This window comes from Python bivittatus, unplaced genomic scaffold (genome assembly GCF_059951505.1).
Source record: "Python bivittatus isolate LINGU-HERP-01145 unplaced genomic scaffold, Pbiv_v1 ctg000240_np1212, whole genome shotgun sequence".
Classification (NCBI taxonomy): domain Eukaryota; kingdom Metazoa; phylum Chordata; class Lepidosauria; order Squamata; family Pythonidae; genus Python; species Python bivittatus.
In genome coordinates, this window is record NW_028277051.1 from 2,719,203 (window position 1) to 2,733,565 (window position 14,363).

Genomic DNA, 14,363 nt, shown 5'->3' on the forward strand with positions numbered 1-14,363 from the left:
CACCATCTTTATTTCTTCTTGGCACTGGGCAAAACCCTTTCTGAAAAAGTTGGATCAGGATTTTTTTTTTAGAATCTGATTTATTTATAAGTTGCCTTAGTCTTTTCATTTTCTTTAACCCACTTTGAGAATAAAGAACAAGGTTATCTTCGTCCCCTTTCTAAATGTGGGCATTTAGATAAATGCAATGTTTTCCTCATACAGGTAGTCCTCATTTAACAACCATTCATTTAGTGATCATTCAAAGTTACAGCAGTGCTGAACAAAGGGACTTACAACCAGTCCTCACACTTACAACTGTTGCAATACCCCCATGGTCACATGATCATGATCTGGGCACTTGGCAACCAGCTCGCACTTATGATGGTTGCATTGTCCTGGGGTCACATGATCGCCTTTTGTAACCTTCCCAGCCAGCTTCTGGTAAGCAAAATCAATGGGGAACCGTGTGATTTGCTTAACGGCCATGCTGATTTGCTTAATGACCATTGCAAAAAAGGTCGTAAAATTGGGTGCCACTCACTTAACAACCACCCTGCTTAACAACAAATTTTCCAGTCCTTATTATGGTCATTAAGCAAGGACTATCTGTACTGGTCTGGCTGGAAATTAAGGGAGTTATGTCTAGAGCAGAGGTTCCCAAACTCTTCAGCACATCGACCCCTTCATGAAGTTTCAGATGGTTCATCAACCCCCAAACACTAATTATGTGAAACTAATTTAATAAATACTATTTTAACTAATAGTACTATGAACAATAAGAATAAGAATAACAACAACATTGGATAATCCCATCAACCCTTGGGGTTCAGTGTTGACTTTGGAGAACCCTGGCCTAGAGGTTTGATGACTACTAACTGAGAACTTGTGTTTTGAATCCCCCTTCCTTGCTTTTCCTCAGAACCGGTACAAAATGGTGGACCTGGAGCCTCTGAACAAGCTACTTCAGCACAAGTGGGAGTCCTTCATTGCAAAAAGATTTTTCTTCAATTTATTCATATACCTGAGTTTCATGATGATCTTCACAGCCACTGCTTGCTACCAGTCCCTAGAGGAAGAGGTAACTATTCTTTAAACAAATGGATCCCTTTGTGAAAGAAAATGTGGTGACTTTGAGTTAGACCCTTTCTGTCAGCTCAGCCTACCTCACAGGGTTGATCTGGTGAAAAAAATGGAGAGGGGAGTGCTGTTGAACTCTGGGAGAAAAGCGGGATATAGAACTTAAACTAAATAATAATGGTATCAATCCAAAAAAGAATATGTTTCCAAAGGGTGATGAAGTCACATTCATGGATTTTATTTAAAGAACATGTTTGGGAGCCCTTGGATAGGCATGCTACGATTCACAGGAGCCAGTATGGCTTTGCTATTAAGAAATCATGCAAGACTAATTTCAACTCCTTTGGTAGAATTGTTAGGTTAGTAGATAAGGGGAATGCCATAGACATAATATACCTGGACCTCAGCAAAGCCTCCAACACATTGTCTCATGATAATCTCTTCCATAAAATTATAAAATATGGACCAGATCATACCACTGTTACATGGATTCACAGTGGGGTCCATGATTACACCCAAGGGTGGGGGGAGTCACTAATAGCTCCAGCTAAGAGGGCAGTATTGAGAGGAGGACCTCTGTCCTGGGCCCTGTGCTGTTCAACATTTGCATCAATGACTTGGGTGGCTGTGTGGAGGGGGTACTTTATCTGTTTGTACGTGACACAAAGCTGGGAAGGATGCTGATCTAGACACTTACTTTAGCAGTGGGCTGAAAGATCTAGACAGATTCGAGCAGTGGGCTGAAATGAAATAGGATGGAATTGAGGAGGGAGAAATGTCAAGTTCGGTATCTGGGCAGGAGAAATGGAAAGAACAAATATAGGATTTGGGAGACCTGACTTAGCAGTAGTACAGGTGAAAGGGATCTGGGTGTCTTCGTCGACCACCAATTAACTATGAGCCAGCAGCGTGATGCAGCTGCTAAAAGGGCCGATGCTATCTCAGGATGCATGAACAGGAGCACAGAGTCACAGGAAGTAACTGTTCCCTTCAACTTTGTCCTGTTCAGTCCCCATCTGGGGTCCTGGGTCCAGGTCTGGGCATCCCTGTTCCAAAAGGGCAGTGCCAGATTGGAGCAAGTTCAGGGAAGGGCTACCAAGATGGTGAAAGATCTGGGAACCAAGTTCTTAAAGGATCTGAGTATGTTTACCCTACAGAAAAGGTGATCAAGGGAGGTTGTGGAAGAGCAGGCTGGGGAGAAACAATCGCAGGCCCCTCTGCTGCCCCCCTCCCCTCCCCTCCCCTCCGAGCCTTCTCCCCACATCAGCCCAGCAGAGGTGCCAATAAAGCTGCAATCCAAATAGAGAGAAAGCAGTCGAATAAAAGAAGACATTTTTCCTTCACAGAGACCGGATGGTCTAGGGCAGGGTCTCTCAGCCTTGGCGACTTTCAGATGGGTGGACTTCAACTCTACCCTCCCGGCTTTCCGGAAAGGATTAAAGCCCTGGCTCTACCAGCTTGTGTTGGGTGACGAGAATCTCACCCAATCCTGGGGGTGGCTGGCGCCTTGATGACGCTCCCCGAGTGACCGCCAATTTTAACATCTATCCTCGGATTATATTTATTTTCTGTTTATTTAGGATTATTTTACACTGTAATTTTAATTGATTTTAACCGCTTTGGAAACCGCCAGAGTCGTTTTTCAACAAGATGGGCAGTGACAAATTTGATAGATAAATAAATAAATAAACTCCCAGAAGTCCCCAGCCAGCCCTGCTGAAGTTGAAGCCCACTCATCTGAAAGTCGCCAAGGTTGAGAAACACTGGTTTAGGACCCCTCCTTCAGCTCGACCCTCAGTGTGGTAACCCATCGGTCATCATGGAAACCCTTTGAAATCAGTCTAAACTTTAATTTCAAAATGGAAAGAGTCTTAACTCTTCTCTAGAAGGAATGCCCAGCATGACCAGCCAAACCTGCAGCTCTTCTATCTTTTCCTCCTTAAAGAATGTTTTTTCCTTCTGGGGAAAAAAAAAATCTGAGGCAGAATGAATGAACGCATCTCAAGCTCTGAGCCTCTGCTGGGACATCTAGAAGGGTTCATCGGAATGGAGGTCACTGGTATCAACCCTATAAACATTGTTCATCTAAGGCAGTGCTCCTCAGCCTTGGCAGCTTGAAGATGGGTGGACTTCAACTCCCAGAATTCCATGGTGGTTGGGGAGTTCTGGAAGTCCACCCGTCTTCAAGCTGCCAAGGCTGAGGAGCACTGATCTACAGGAACTGCCATCTCCCGGATGCCAAGGTCTCTGTTCTTAGCCTGTTCTCTTTGTATCTTGGCAGCTTCCTCTTCCAGTGACACAGGCCGTCAAGAACCCATTCATACTCGTTGGGCAAGTAGTCATCTTACTTGGCGGCATTTATCTCTTCATTGCTCAGGTAGGATGTCCTCTGAGTTTACAGTGCCTCTGGCCTCAAATGCATTTTTAGTACACCGACTTGCAAAAAGCACAGCGATGGAAACCCCGTTTGTAGAAGAATCCGTCCATCTTTTCTCACTGGCAGACGGGTCTTCTGAAGTAATCCAGTGAGTTGTTTTGCATCCACTCGTGTAAAAACTTGCATCGCGCATGTCAACTGTTTTGCTACTGGTGGCATACCAAATGTATGTGTTTATATATTTTATGTTTTAATGTTTGTTGTGAATCGCCCAGAGTTCCCCCATTGGGGGGAGATGGGCGGTTGAAAAATTCAATCAATCAATCAATAATAAATAAATGTAGGGGGAATTTTGTTTTCACACTCAGAAAGTGAGCTGGAGCCAAATTTTCGTTTGAATGGGCTGGCTGCATTAAAAGAAAAATGTAGGCACACGTTGTTAACTGTCCGATTAATTCCGTGGGTAGAAATGATTTCGAGACATTTCCCCCCCTAAGCAAAAGGGGACATGTCAAGGCCTTTATCTGATTGTTCTTCAAAGAGGCCATTTTCTTAGGCTCCCCCATAGGGAGAGGCACGGCGGGGTCAAAAAAGGCAAGATGACATCATGATGGTGTGATCAAGGTCCACTCATTCTTTATGGGTATTACGTGTGTGATGAGCGTAAAAAAATATGTGGAGCTCTGATTGCACTGTCGTGGCCACCATCTTGACTTTTTTGACCAAGTCTGTGGATGCACCACAGAGAGGAATCCATCAAAGGATGTTTTAAAGCAGTGCTTTTCAACCTTGGCCACTTTAAGATGGGTGGACTTCAACTCCCAGAATTCCCCAGCTGGCTGGGGAATTCTGGGAGTTGAAGTCCACCCATCTTAAAGTGGCCAAGGTTGAAAAGCACTGCTTTAAACTGTTCAGGACAATCAGTCCTTTTCACTGGAGGCAGAACAAAACCATTCAAATATGATCCCCAAAGTTATTTGTCTCCAGCCCAAAAGAAGTCAGGAAGTAAGTCTGTGGGTTCCACCATTGATCCCCTCGAAAACCATGTTCATTCCTGCACTTCTGCAAGTGACGTGGTGTGCTGCTAAATGTTTAAGAACCGGCTCTGCCGGACCCATTGCCACCGCTGTGCCATGGCACTAGCTGTAGCGCAGCGGATTGGTACGCTAGGTGTGCCAATCTCAGGTGGCTTGCATCTCAGGAGGCTTGCAAAACTCCAGAACATTGAGCAATGGGCTCTCGCGAGCCGGTGTGAGCCGGCCCTAGCACCCCCTTCCCCACGTCCCTGTAATAATGCCATGTTCTGATTTCTGTCCTTAATTATTCCCTTAGGGTTTTTACTTCTGGAGGAGACATCTCTCTTGGAAAAGCTTTCTGGTGGACAGTTGCTTCGAAGTATTCCTGTACGTGCACGTATGTTGCTGTTCTTCTGGAAGGATTCGATATAGAATGCCCCAGTCTGGCCTCTCTTTCATTCCAGGACCTAACTGTGGTCATTTCTAATTTTGCATTTGCATTTCATAGATGCTCCTAAGTTACATTCCCCTTACATCCTCCAGATAGCTGGGACTGCAGATGCAGCTAATAGTTGCTGTCCAGACTCACCTGAAAGGTGCTAAGGTGGAGAAGACCCACCCCTTATAGCGCCAGAAACAGCATTAAGAGAGTGTACTGAGTCTCCCTGCAATAGAGGAGACTCCTGGGAGTAGGTCCCTTGTATCAAGACAAGATCATGTTCAGGAATTAAGTCTAAGAAATATGGATCGTCTTTTGGGGACTTCCAACCAGCCATGTTCTAGGAAATCAGACAGGACCCCTATGACCTTAACTCAGTCTGAAGATTGATTAGGAGGTTGGATCAGCTGTGTGGTTAGGGAAGGTTCTGCTTGATGAAGGTGGGGTGAATTCACTGAAGAGGCAGAGTGGTCCATGTTGGGTGAAAAAGAGCACAGAGGCTCTTCGTTAGTAGTAGAAGGTGGGGTTGGAAGCTGTCCAGGATCTGTTTGAAGAAAAGAAGAAGTAGATGGACCCAGTTCACGATGTCTCAGCTGGAGAGATGGAAATGTTAGGGTAGATCAGATGGTGAACGTTACTCAAAAGATCCTCAGTAAGATCAGGTTGAAGGTTGAGGTGAGATTAGTTGGTCTGGAGTTGCAGTTCACTACTTTTAACATCCTGCTATCCGTACAGAACTTGCCGTACTGTAGTAAATGTCCTCTGTGCTCCTTCTCTAACCACACAACCGATCCAACCTCATAATCAGTCTTCAGACAGACAGAGCGAAGCCCGTAGGGGTCCTTTCTGATTTCCTAGAACAGGGTTTCTCAACCTCAGCAGCTTTGAAATGAGTGGACTTCAACTCCCAGAATTCCCCAGCCAGCGTGCCCACCCATCTTAAAGTTGCTGAGGTTGAGAAACACTGTCCTAGAACATTGCCGGTTGGAGGCCCAAAAAAGATGATCCATATCGTTGCTGTCTTAAAAATGTGCCCTTTTCAAATAATGTTTATGCTTTCTTTCCTATGTCATGGCTTCTTGACTGCTTAATTTGCCAGTCAGTGACTGTAATAAAGATTATCTATCTAGTAAGGGCTGAGAGGGAGCGACTGGCCTCAACTCCCCCAGGGACCTTCTGTGGCTGAGGGGGGACCTCGTCCAGCACCTTCACCACAACACCATGCTGGCTCAATGACCGGTCTGTCAAATGCACTTGGCATACCCTGGCTAATCTCTAGCTTGCAAAAATTCTGGATTTGATCAGCGTAAGGTTGCTTAAATTTCACCTCTAGAGCTGAGCGCGGCACTGATCAGCAGCTGCAAAATTCATTCAATTATTAAATCAACAGGGTGCGAATAATCTCTAGTCAACACTGTATAAATACTACCCAGACGATATAATGTACTATTTGTGTTTGGTTTGGATGAAAGAGTAGTTGCTGCGGAGATAGAGAAGCTCCTGGAGTTAGAAGGACACGAGCTGAGATTTGGGTGGCATGGATCTTTGTGGCACGACAAAGTCAAGGTTAACGTGCGTTTTAAAGATCATTCTGTTAGACGTGCCCTACTGAGAATATGGCATAGACGCAAACCCAGGTTGTGCCCGAAAACACCTTGGTGGCTCTCAGCACACGAAGCATGTTATAGGCCAGAGATACTAGGCAAATACAAATGGCTAACTTATTGAGAGGTACTAGAACTTGGTCCAGGGGAACGTAAAATAAAATCAAGAGAAGGACTGGTGGCAGAGGCACATAGCTCTCTTATTTACAATTATTAGAAAGATTTAAAGTGGGCAAAAGAATACACGGCTTCGAACGCTGTAAAACGGAGTTTGGGATAAACAAGACGGGCTCCGAGCCGTTGCTGTCTCCTCCTAATGCAACTTAAGGGGAGTTTGGGGCGCAGGGTCTTCGGGTGGAAACCTCACCCGGACGAGTCTCTCGGTGGGCTTGATTGCTCGAACTGCAGGGTGACCCCCTGACTTCTGCTGACAGCTACTTGGAAAAGAGGGCAGAGACGAACCGGAGGGGCACTGTTGTTTTTTAAACTGAAACGCCTCACCCCAAAATAGGAAATAGCATCTCACTTAGAACAACATAACTTTTTTTCTGGCCTAACTGTTCTTCCAGGTTGGAAAAGGAGATGCTTTGCAGGGGGAGTCAAAAAGGCCAAGATGACCACCATAACTATGCAGTCAAAGCATTATGACGCATGCATGTCGAAAAGGGTGAGACTTCAATGGCATGGTTGCGACATCCATCTTGACTTTTTTGACCCCCCTCCCTACAATCACCCCAGTTTCCATTTTTGCTTTGTTTTATTTTCAGTCCCGTCCGTACAAAGCTCTGGAAAAACGTACCTCCGTTCCTCTCCCTTCCAAAATCATCGCTGCTTCTCCTTCTCCCTCTGGCCCTTGCAGATTGGTGCAGTCGCTCTTGATCCTGATCTCGTTCATGATGTATTTTGCAAAGGTGGAAGAATATGTGCTGCTCATGGTGTTTGCCTTGCTTTTGGGCTGGGTGAACATGCTGTACTACACCCGAGGTGTTCAGCAGATGGGAATCTATATCGTGATGATCCAGAAGGTAGATCACGAAACCAGAACTTCTGTTTCCAAATACTGGAATATCTCTGATTTCACAGAGCAGCTCTGACCCTAAATGCAGCTGATCAGTTACAGGTCATCCTGGTTTAGCAACCACAATTGGGACTGGCTACTTGGTCATTAAGCAAAGTGGTCGCTAAGTGAAACATCACAATTTTACGATCTTCCTTCAGCTTTCCTTTATTTTACAGACCTGTGAAGGTTGTCAGTGCAAGGACTGGCCGCAAAGTTACTTCTTCATCGCCGTCATAACTGCGAACAGTCACTAAACGAGGCAGCCGTTAAACAAGGATGACCTGTACTTATTTATTTCCTGCCCAATTCCACAGACTCCGGGGTATAATTATGATGGGGATTTCCTCCCAGTGAATTTCATAAATCAAGATGCTTTTGGAACAAGGTTTTTAAAGTGATCCGTCTTCCAAAATCTCAAAAATCCCAACCTTCCTTTTTTCAGGATGGCACATCTCTTCCTAGAATACAGATTTAACTGCGGATAAAACTAAGCATTAATAAATGTAGGCATTAATAAACGCAAGTCCTTTTCCTTCCCTTTTATTATCATCAAATAAAACTAAGAATAATGTTGGTAGAAAAACAGGTCTATATTAAATCAGCAAATAGTTTCTTTCATAAAAGACTCTCATTAATGTAATTCTGTCGAAATGGTCTGCAGAAACTCTGTTCTCCTTAAGTTAACAAAAAAAAGTAAAGATACCCTTAAGAGAAGTTTAGTGACTTTATGGAGGCTTTTGCGGGGAAAACCATGAAAGTGGTTTGCACAGCCACCTTCTAAATTTTCCTTGATTTTCTGCCCAGGATCTCCTGGTGGTCTTCCCTGCAAAGTTTTTTTCCCCCCCAGATTACATAGTCCAAGTTTAGAACATGAGGCTTTTGTTTGTTTGTTTGTTTAATTATGCTGTTATATATAGTAAGAAGACCATGTATATCTTACCTTGGATTCAGGTGAAAAGAAGGCCTTTTAAACCCCTTTCACCATGCTCCGTGAAAGAAATCCAGAACTAGAATATACCAACATAGAATCCAGTTAAACAGATGTACTGAAAGGGAAAGAGGGATCTTGGAAGCTGGATCCGTGTACTTCAGCACCCCGTGTATCAGCAAGAACATTAAGGCAGGGCCGCTGTGATCTCTCTGATCCTCTTTCTATCTGTCTCTTGCTGCAGAGGAAACCTGGTGGTCCAATAAGGAATGCACAGATGTTCCTCTCCTGCAACGTTTTGCAAACCACCATTCAGAGGATTACATTTCCGCAGGCTACTCGAAGGAGCAGGGGGCTCTGGGAGTTGAAGTCCACCCATCTTAAAGGTGCCAGGTTTGACAGACACTGACCTACACGCTGCTTCTCCTTCTCCTTCCAGGCTATCTTGAGGAACCTTCTGCACTTCCTGATGGTCTATGTGATCTTCCTATTTGGCTTTGCAACAGGTGAGCGTCCCGGTGAGGGAGGAAGGGGTGAGCGTAGCCAAGTTAAGCTCCTTCCCAGGCAAGAAGACTTGCCGATGGCCGCAAGAGCAGAAGGTAGACAAAGACCAAGGAAAGGTCCTGATCTTGGTGTCCTTGGTTAAAGGGATGGTCAAGCAGGTCTGTTTTGAACTCCGACCGCACCGTCTATGACCACTAGGCTGGAACTGATATCAGGAAAGACTTCTGCTGTGGGTGTACCTTAAAAAGGGGCGAGCAAATTTCAGTTGTGTGGCAAACAAAAGGTTGAAGCCAGGTGGAAAATAAGGACTGAGGTTGAAGGACACGCGGTGAAGGATTTGAGATCAGATACAACCTTGTCTGCCCTTCCATGCCCTGCCCAAATCAGCATTTGGCTTTTCCCCGAGCACTCGTTGGCAGCCAGATGATGTTCTGTTGTCAGGCTGTTGGGCCTTCTTGGTATCTTGATGCAAATAAAAATCTAATAAGTTCAGTTTAATGAATGATGAGGCATCTGAAGATCTACTAGCCCACTGGGGTCTCGGGTCCAACTATCCTTAAACTGAGAACATTCCAAAAAGGTTGCCTGAAGGAGCTGCTGAAACGTCCAATGACTCCTTTCAGTTCTCATCGTTCTGACGGGGGACGCTTCCCGCTCGGCCCACAACGGATCTCTCCCTCTCAGCAACGACCCTAAAGGCCAGGCCATGTATGCACGGTTGCTTCAGATTTCTCTCCAGCTCTTCAAGTTCACCATTGGCATGGGCGACCTGGAGTACCACGAGAACAAGAAGCACGGCTTCCTTGTGATTCTCTTGCTCCTCCTCTTCGTCATCTTGACCTACATCCTCTTGCTCAACATGCTGATCGCCCTGATGAGTGAAACGGTCATCAACGTTTCTGGCTACAGCCAAGGCATCTGGAAGTTGCAAGTGAGCCCCCTTCTATTGTGACAGTGGCTTCATTTGAACCAGACTCCAAGAAGCTAGGACGCCTTTGCTGGGGCGTCCAGGGCAGGATCACAAAAATCAAGGTGGCAGCTGGGACAGCGTGATCAAAGCCCGTGGTCACAACTGCTGCCTTGACTTTTTTGACATCCCTGTGCCCCACACATGTTCCTGCTTGCTTGCCCCACCTGGTGGCCTCCAGGCCTGTTAAACTTCAATCCCCTCAAGACCAAGGCCAAGACAGGACATTCCTGTCAAATAATTCTGGAGGAAACACCAAAGTGGAGAAAAAATAGGCTTGTTTCAGCAATCAACAAGGCAGGTTGATAAGCAGGGTATACAGTCAGGTCCAGAAATATTGGGACATCGACACAATTCTAACATCTTTGGCTCTATACACCACCACAATGGATTTGGAATGAAACAAACACAATGTGCCTTAACTGCAGACTGTCAGCTTTAATTTGAGGGTATGTACATCCAACTCAGGTGAACGGTGTAGGAATTACAACAGTTTGCATATGTGCCCCCCACTTGTTAAGGGACCAAAAGTAATGGGACAATTGGCTTCTCAGCTGTTCCATGGCCAGGTGTGTGATATCCCCTCAGTACCCCAATTACAATGTGCAGATAAAAGGCCCAGAGTTCATTTCAAGTGTGCTATTTGCATGTGGAATCTGTTGCTGTCAACTCTCAAGATGAGATCCAAAGAGCTGTCACTATCAGTGAAGCAAGCCATCATTAGGCTGAAGAAACAAAACAAACCCATCAGAGAGATAGCAAGAACATTAGGCGTGGCCAAAACAACTGTTTGGAACATTCTCAAAAAGAAGGAACGCACCGGTGAGCTCAGCAACACCAAAAGACCCGGGAGACAACAGAAAACAACTGTGGTGGGTGACCGAAGAATCCTTTCCCTGGTGAAGAAAACACCCTTCACAACAGTTGGCCAGATCAAGAACACTCTCCAGGAGGTAGGTGTATGTGTGTCAAAGTCAACAATCAAAAGAAGACTTCACCAGAGTGAATACAGAGGGTTCACCACAAGATGTAAACCATTGGTGAGCCTCAAAAACAGGAAGGCCAGATTAGAGTTTGCCAAACGGCATCTAAAAAAGCCTTCACAGTTCTGGAACAACATCCTATGGACAGATGAGACCAAGATCAACTTGTACCAGAGTGATGGGAAGAGAAGAGTATGGAGAAGGAAAGGAACTGCTCATGATCCTAAGCATACCACCTCATCAGTGAAGCATGGTGGTGGTAGTGCCATGGCGTGGGCATGTATGGCTGCCAATGGAACTGGTTCTCTTGTATTTATTGATGATGTGACTGCTGACAAAAGCAGCAGGATGAATTCTGCAGTGTTTCGGGCAATATTATCTGCTCACATTCAGCCAAATGCTGCAGAACTCATTGGACGGCGCTTCACAGTACAGATGGACAATGACCCAAAGCATTCTGCAAAAGCAACCAAGGAGTTTTTGAAGGGACAGAAGTGGACTGTTATGCAATGGCCAAGTCAATCGCCTGACCTGAATCCCATTGAGCATGCATTTCACTTGCTGAAGACAAAACTGAAGGGAAAATGCCCCAAGAACAAGCAGGAACTGAAGACAGTTGCAGTAGAGGCCTGGCAGAGCATCACCAGGGATGAAACCCAGCGTCTGGTGATGTCTATGCGTTCCAGACTTCAGGCTGTGATTGACTGCAATGGATTTGCAACCAAGTATTAAAAAGGGAAAGTTTGATTTATGATTATTATTCTGTCCCATTACTTTTGGTCCCTTAACAAGTGGGAGGCACATATGCAAACTGTTGTAATTCCTACACCGTTCACCTGAGTTGGATGTACATACCCTCAAATTAAAGCTGACAGTCTGCAGTTAAAGCACATTGTGTGTGTTTCATTCCAAATCCATTGTGGTGGTGTATAGAGCCAAAGATGTTAGAATTGTGTCGATGTCCCAATATTTCTGGACCTGACTGTATGTCAGTCCAACGATCCCTAGAACATAACCCAAGAACAGAAGCTGTGCCCTGCTGGATCGGACCCCTGGCCCACCCAGGCCAGCAGCCTGTTCTTACAGTGGCCCCCCAACTGCCCAAGAAGCCCGCTAGTCTGCAGCAATGGCTTTCAGCTCCATGCCGTCAAGGCTAATAGCTATTGACCCCTTGGCTTCCAGGAATGGCCCAGCCCTAGAGATAGTCACACTAGTGCACCTCTACGACTTGGCAGCACGTTCCGTGGCCATGAATGATGGGAGTTGTAGTCCAAAGGATTGAGAGAGTGCCAGGATGGGTGTGGTACATCTGTGTTTGAGAGGGGGAATCCTATCTATCTATCTATCTATCTATCTATCTATCTATCTATCTATCTATCTATCTATCTATCTATCTGTCTATCCGTCTGCCTGCCTGCCTGCCTGCCTGCCTATCTATGATTTATGAGGTCTATTCACAAACCATTGTGTTTGCAGAGAGCAATTGCTATCCTGGAGATAGAGAGAAACAGGATTTGGTGCTGGAAGAAAAGCCAGAGAGCAGGCTGTTTCCTCTCCGTCGGCTCTGAGGACAAGAGGTGGCTTTTTCGGTAAGCTTAACCATAGCCTATTGCGGTGCAAAACCGTGAAGCAGCATGGCACAGAGCTCGAAGCATCTTGAAGATTGTATAACTTACCCACATAGGACAGTGTTGTCCAAACTTGGCCACTTTAAGATGGCTGGGGAATTCTGGGAGTTGAAGTCCACTCATCTTAAAGTGGCCAAGTTTGGACAACACTGACATAAGATCATCTGAGATTGGGGTGGTTTTTAAGAAGGGACAGGGCAGGCAGGAGAGATCTTGTGTCCACAGGGTGGGGTCAAAAAAGTCAAGATGGCACAGCGTGATGCACATAATAACCAGGTAGAGTGCCAACTGCACCACAATGGCTGCCATTTGAGTTTTTTTACTCTGCTCAGAGGACACCCCGGTCTCTGCCCCAAGGGCTGTGCAATCTAGAAAGATACTTGATGGAAGGGTTGGATGAAATTCATCCGATCTTCGAAAAGAAAAGGGAAGCAATGCGTGTCCATGATGGAAACAAGGACTGCTTGTAAGGATAAAAAGGTACGGAAAGGAATAGCGAATGGGGTCGGCACAGATCAGTTTTATCTCCATTTCCTTTCTTCTTCTTATAAGTTTTATTTCTTTTGATCACTCTTTGGTGGTCCTTTTCTGCATTTTGCAGCAACATTTGTGCAGGGGGTCAAAATGGAGCAGGCAGCGGACACGGCATTGCAATTTGCCCAGAGTCACCCCACAGTGAGACGGGCGGTGACGAATTTGAAATATAAATAAATAAATAAATAAAAATTAGCATTTTACACGTACAAAGGGATGGGGGCTTAGATCGTGACGCCGAGGCCACCATCTTGCCCATGTTGACCCCCACCCCCCAAATTGGGAGATACTGCTGGGGGTTTGCAAATGTGGCTTACCCTGAAAGGGAAGAGGGGATCAGTATGTAAAACTTCCTTTATTTCAGCATAATTGCAATGGGCTGCGAGAATAACCTTGAGGAACAGGAGGAAGAGCTGTAACCAAAATGACGGTCAGATAAGAGAAATCTGAGTCCAGAGCAGGAATGTAATCTGAGAAAGCGACTCAGAAGGGACCCTCCCTAGTTCACTTGAACATAAAGGCAGGGAGGGAGAAGCACATTCAGACTTGCAAGATTCTGTTACTGTAACCTTACAAGAAAAGTCGTATTAGCGTGCGTGACTTTGGTTTCCAAGCTTGGTCTGCCTCGAAGGGCTGACGTTAATTGTCTGCAGCTCTGCTTGAAAGGAACTTCTGCTGTGTTCTAGTTTGGGGGGTTTGCAGCCTAAGAAATTATGGGGTGTGCTTACGAGAGGCAGAGCCCTGCTTGTAACTCTTGGGGTCTTTTCTAGAGTAGAAGAGGTAAACTGGGAAGATTGGAACGAAAAACTCAATGCCCTCAGAGAAGACCCCATGGTGTCCAGCGTTCTGGAGAAGGAGTCATCTGGTAAGAAGGGTGCAACAGCGGTGTCAGGAATCTGATGTCACCCATGTCTACCTTTGGTGACTTTCTAAGTTGTACGTTGGGTTTTATTGAGTGGCACTGAAGGGCCTTCAGGAACACTGTCTTTCATGTGCCAGCAGATGGCAATGTGGCTTCATAAACTGAAAAAGCGTGCCATAGTTGGAGGAATGCTAGGTTCAGTGTTTCTCAACCTTGGCCACTTTAAGGTGTGTGGACTTCAACTCCCAGAATTCCCCAGCCAGCCTGGCTGGCTGGGGAATTCTGGGAGTTGAAGTCCACACACCTTAAAGTGGCCAAGGTTGAGAAACACTGTCTAGGTTGGCCAATCATAGCAAAAGTTCAGAAGAAGTCTTGAAGCTCCTTTTCCAACTAACCCATTTT

At 45.6% G+C, this 14,363-nt stretch overlaps 1 protein-coding gene across 4 annotated transcripts in view; it reads left to right on the plus strand.

Annotated features, from left to right (window-relative positions):
• Positions 1-14,363, plus strand: part of TRPV2 (transient receptor potential cation channel subfamily V member 2) — a 29,988-nt gene that overhangs the window by 12,366 nt on the left and 3,259 nt on the right. The window contains exons 8-15 of one of the 4 annotated variants that reach the window (XM_088138776.1): positions 902-1,060; positions 3,341-3,436; positions 4,769-4,839; positions 7,263-7,520; positions 8,923-8,989; positions 9,611-9,918; positions 12,414-12,526; positions 13,875-13,964. In XM_088138776.1, the coding sequence (XP_087994902.1) occupies positions 902-1,060; positions 3,341-3,436; positions 4,769-4,839; positions 7,263-7,520; positions 8,923-8,989; positions 9,611-9,918; positions 12,414-12,526; positions 13,875-13,964 (1,162 nt within the window). Of the gene's footprint in view, positions 1-901; positions 1,061-3,340; positions 3,437-4,768; positions 4,840-7,262; positions 7,521-8,922; positions 8,990-9,610; positions 9,919-12,413; positions 12,527-13,869; positions 13,965-14,363 lie in introns of all 4 variants that reach the window. The other 3 variants (XM_088138774.1, XM_088138775.1, XM_088138777.1) reach the window with 3 other exon arrangements.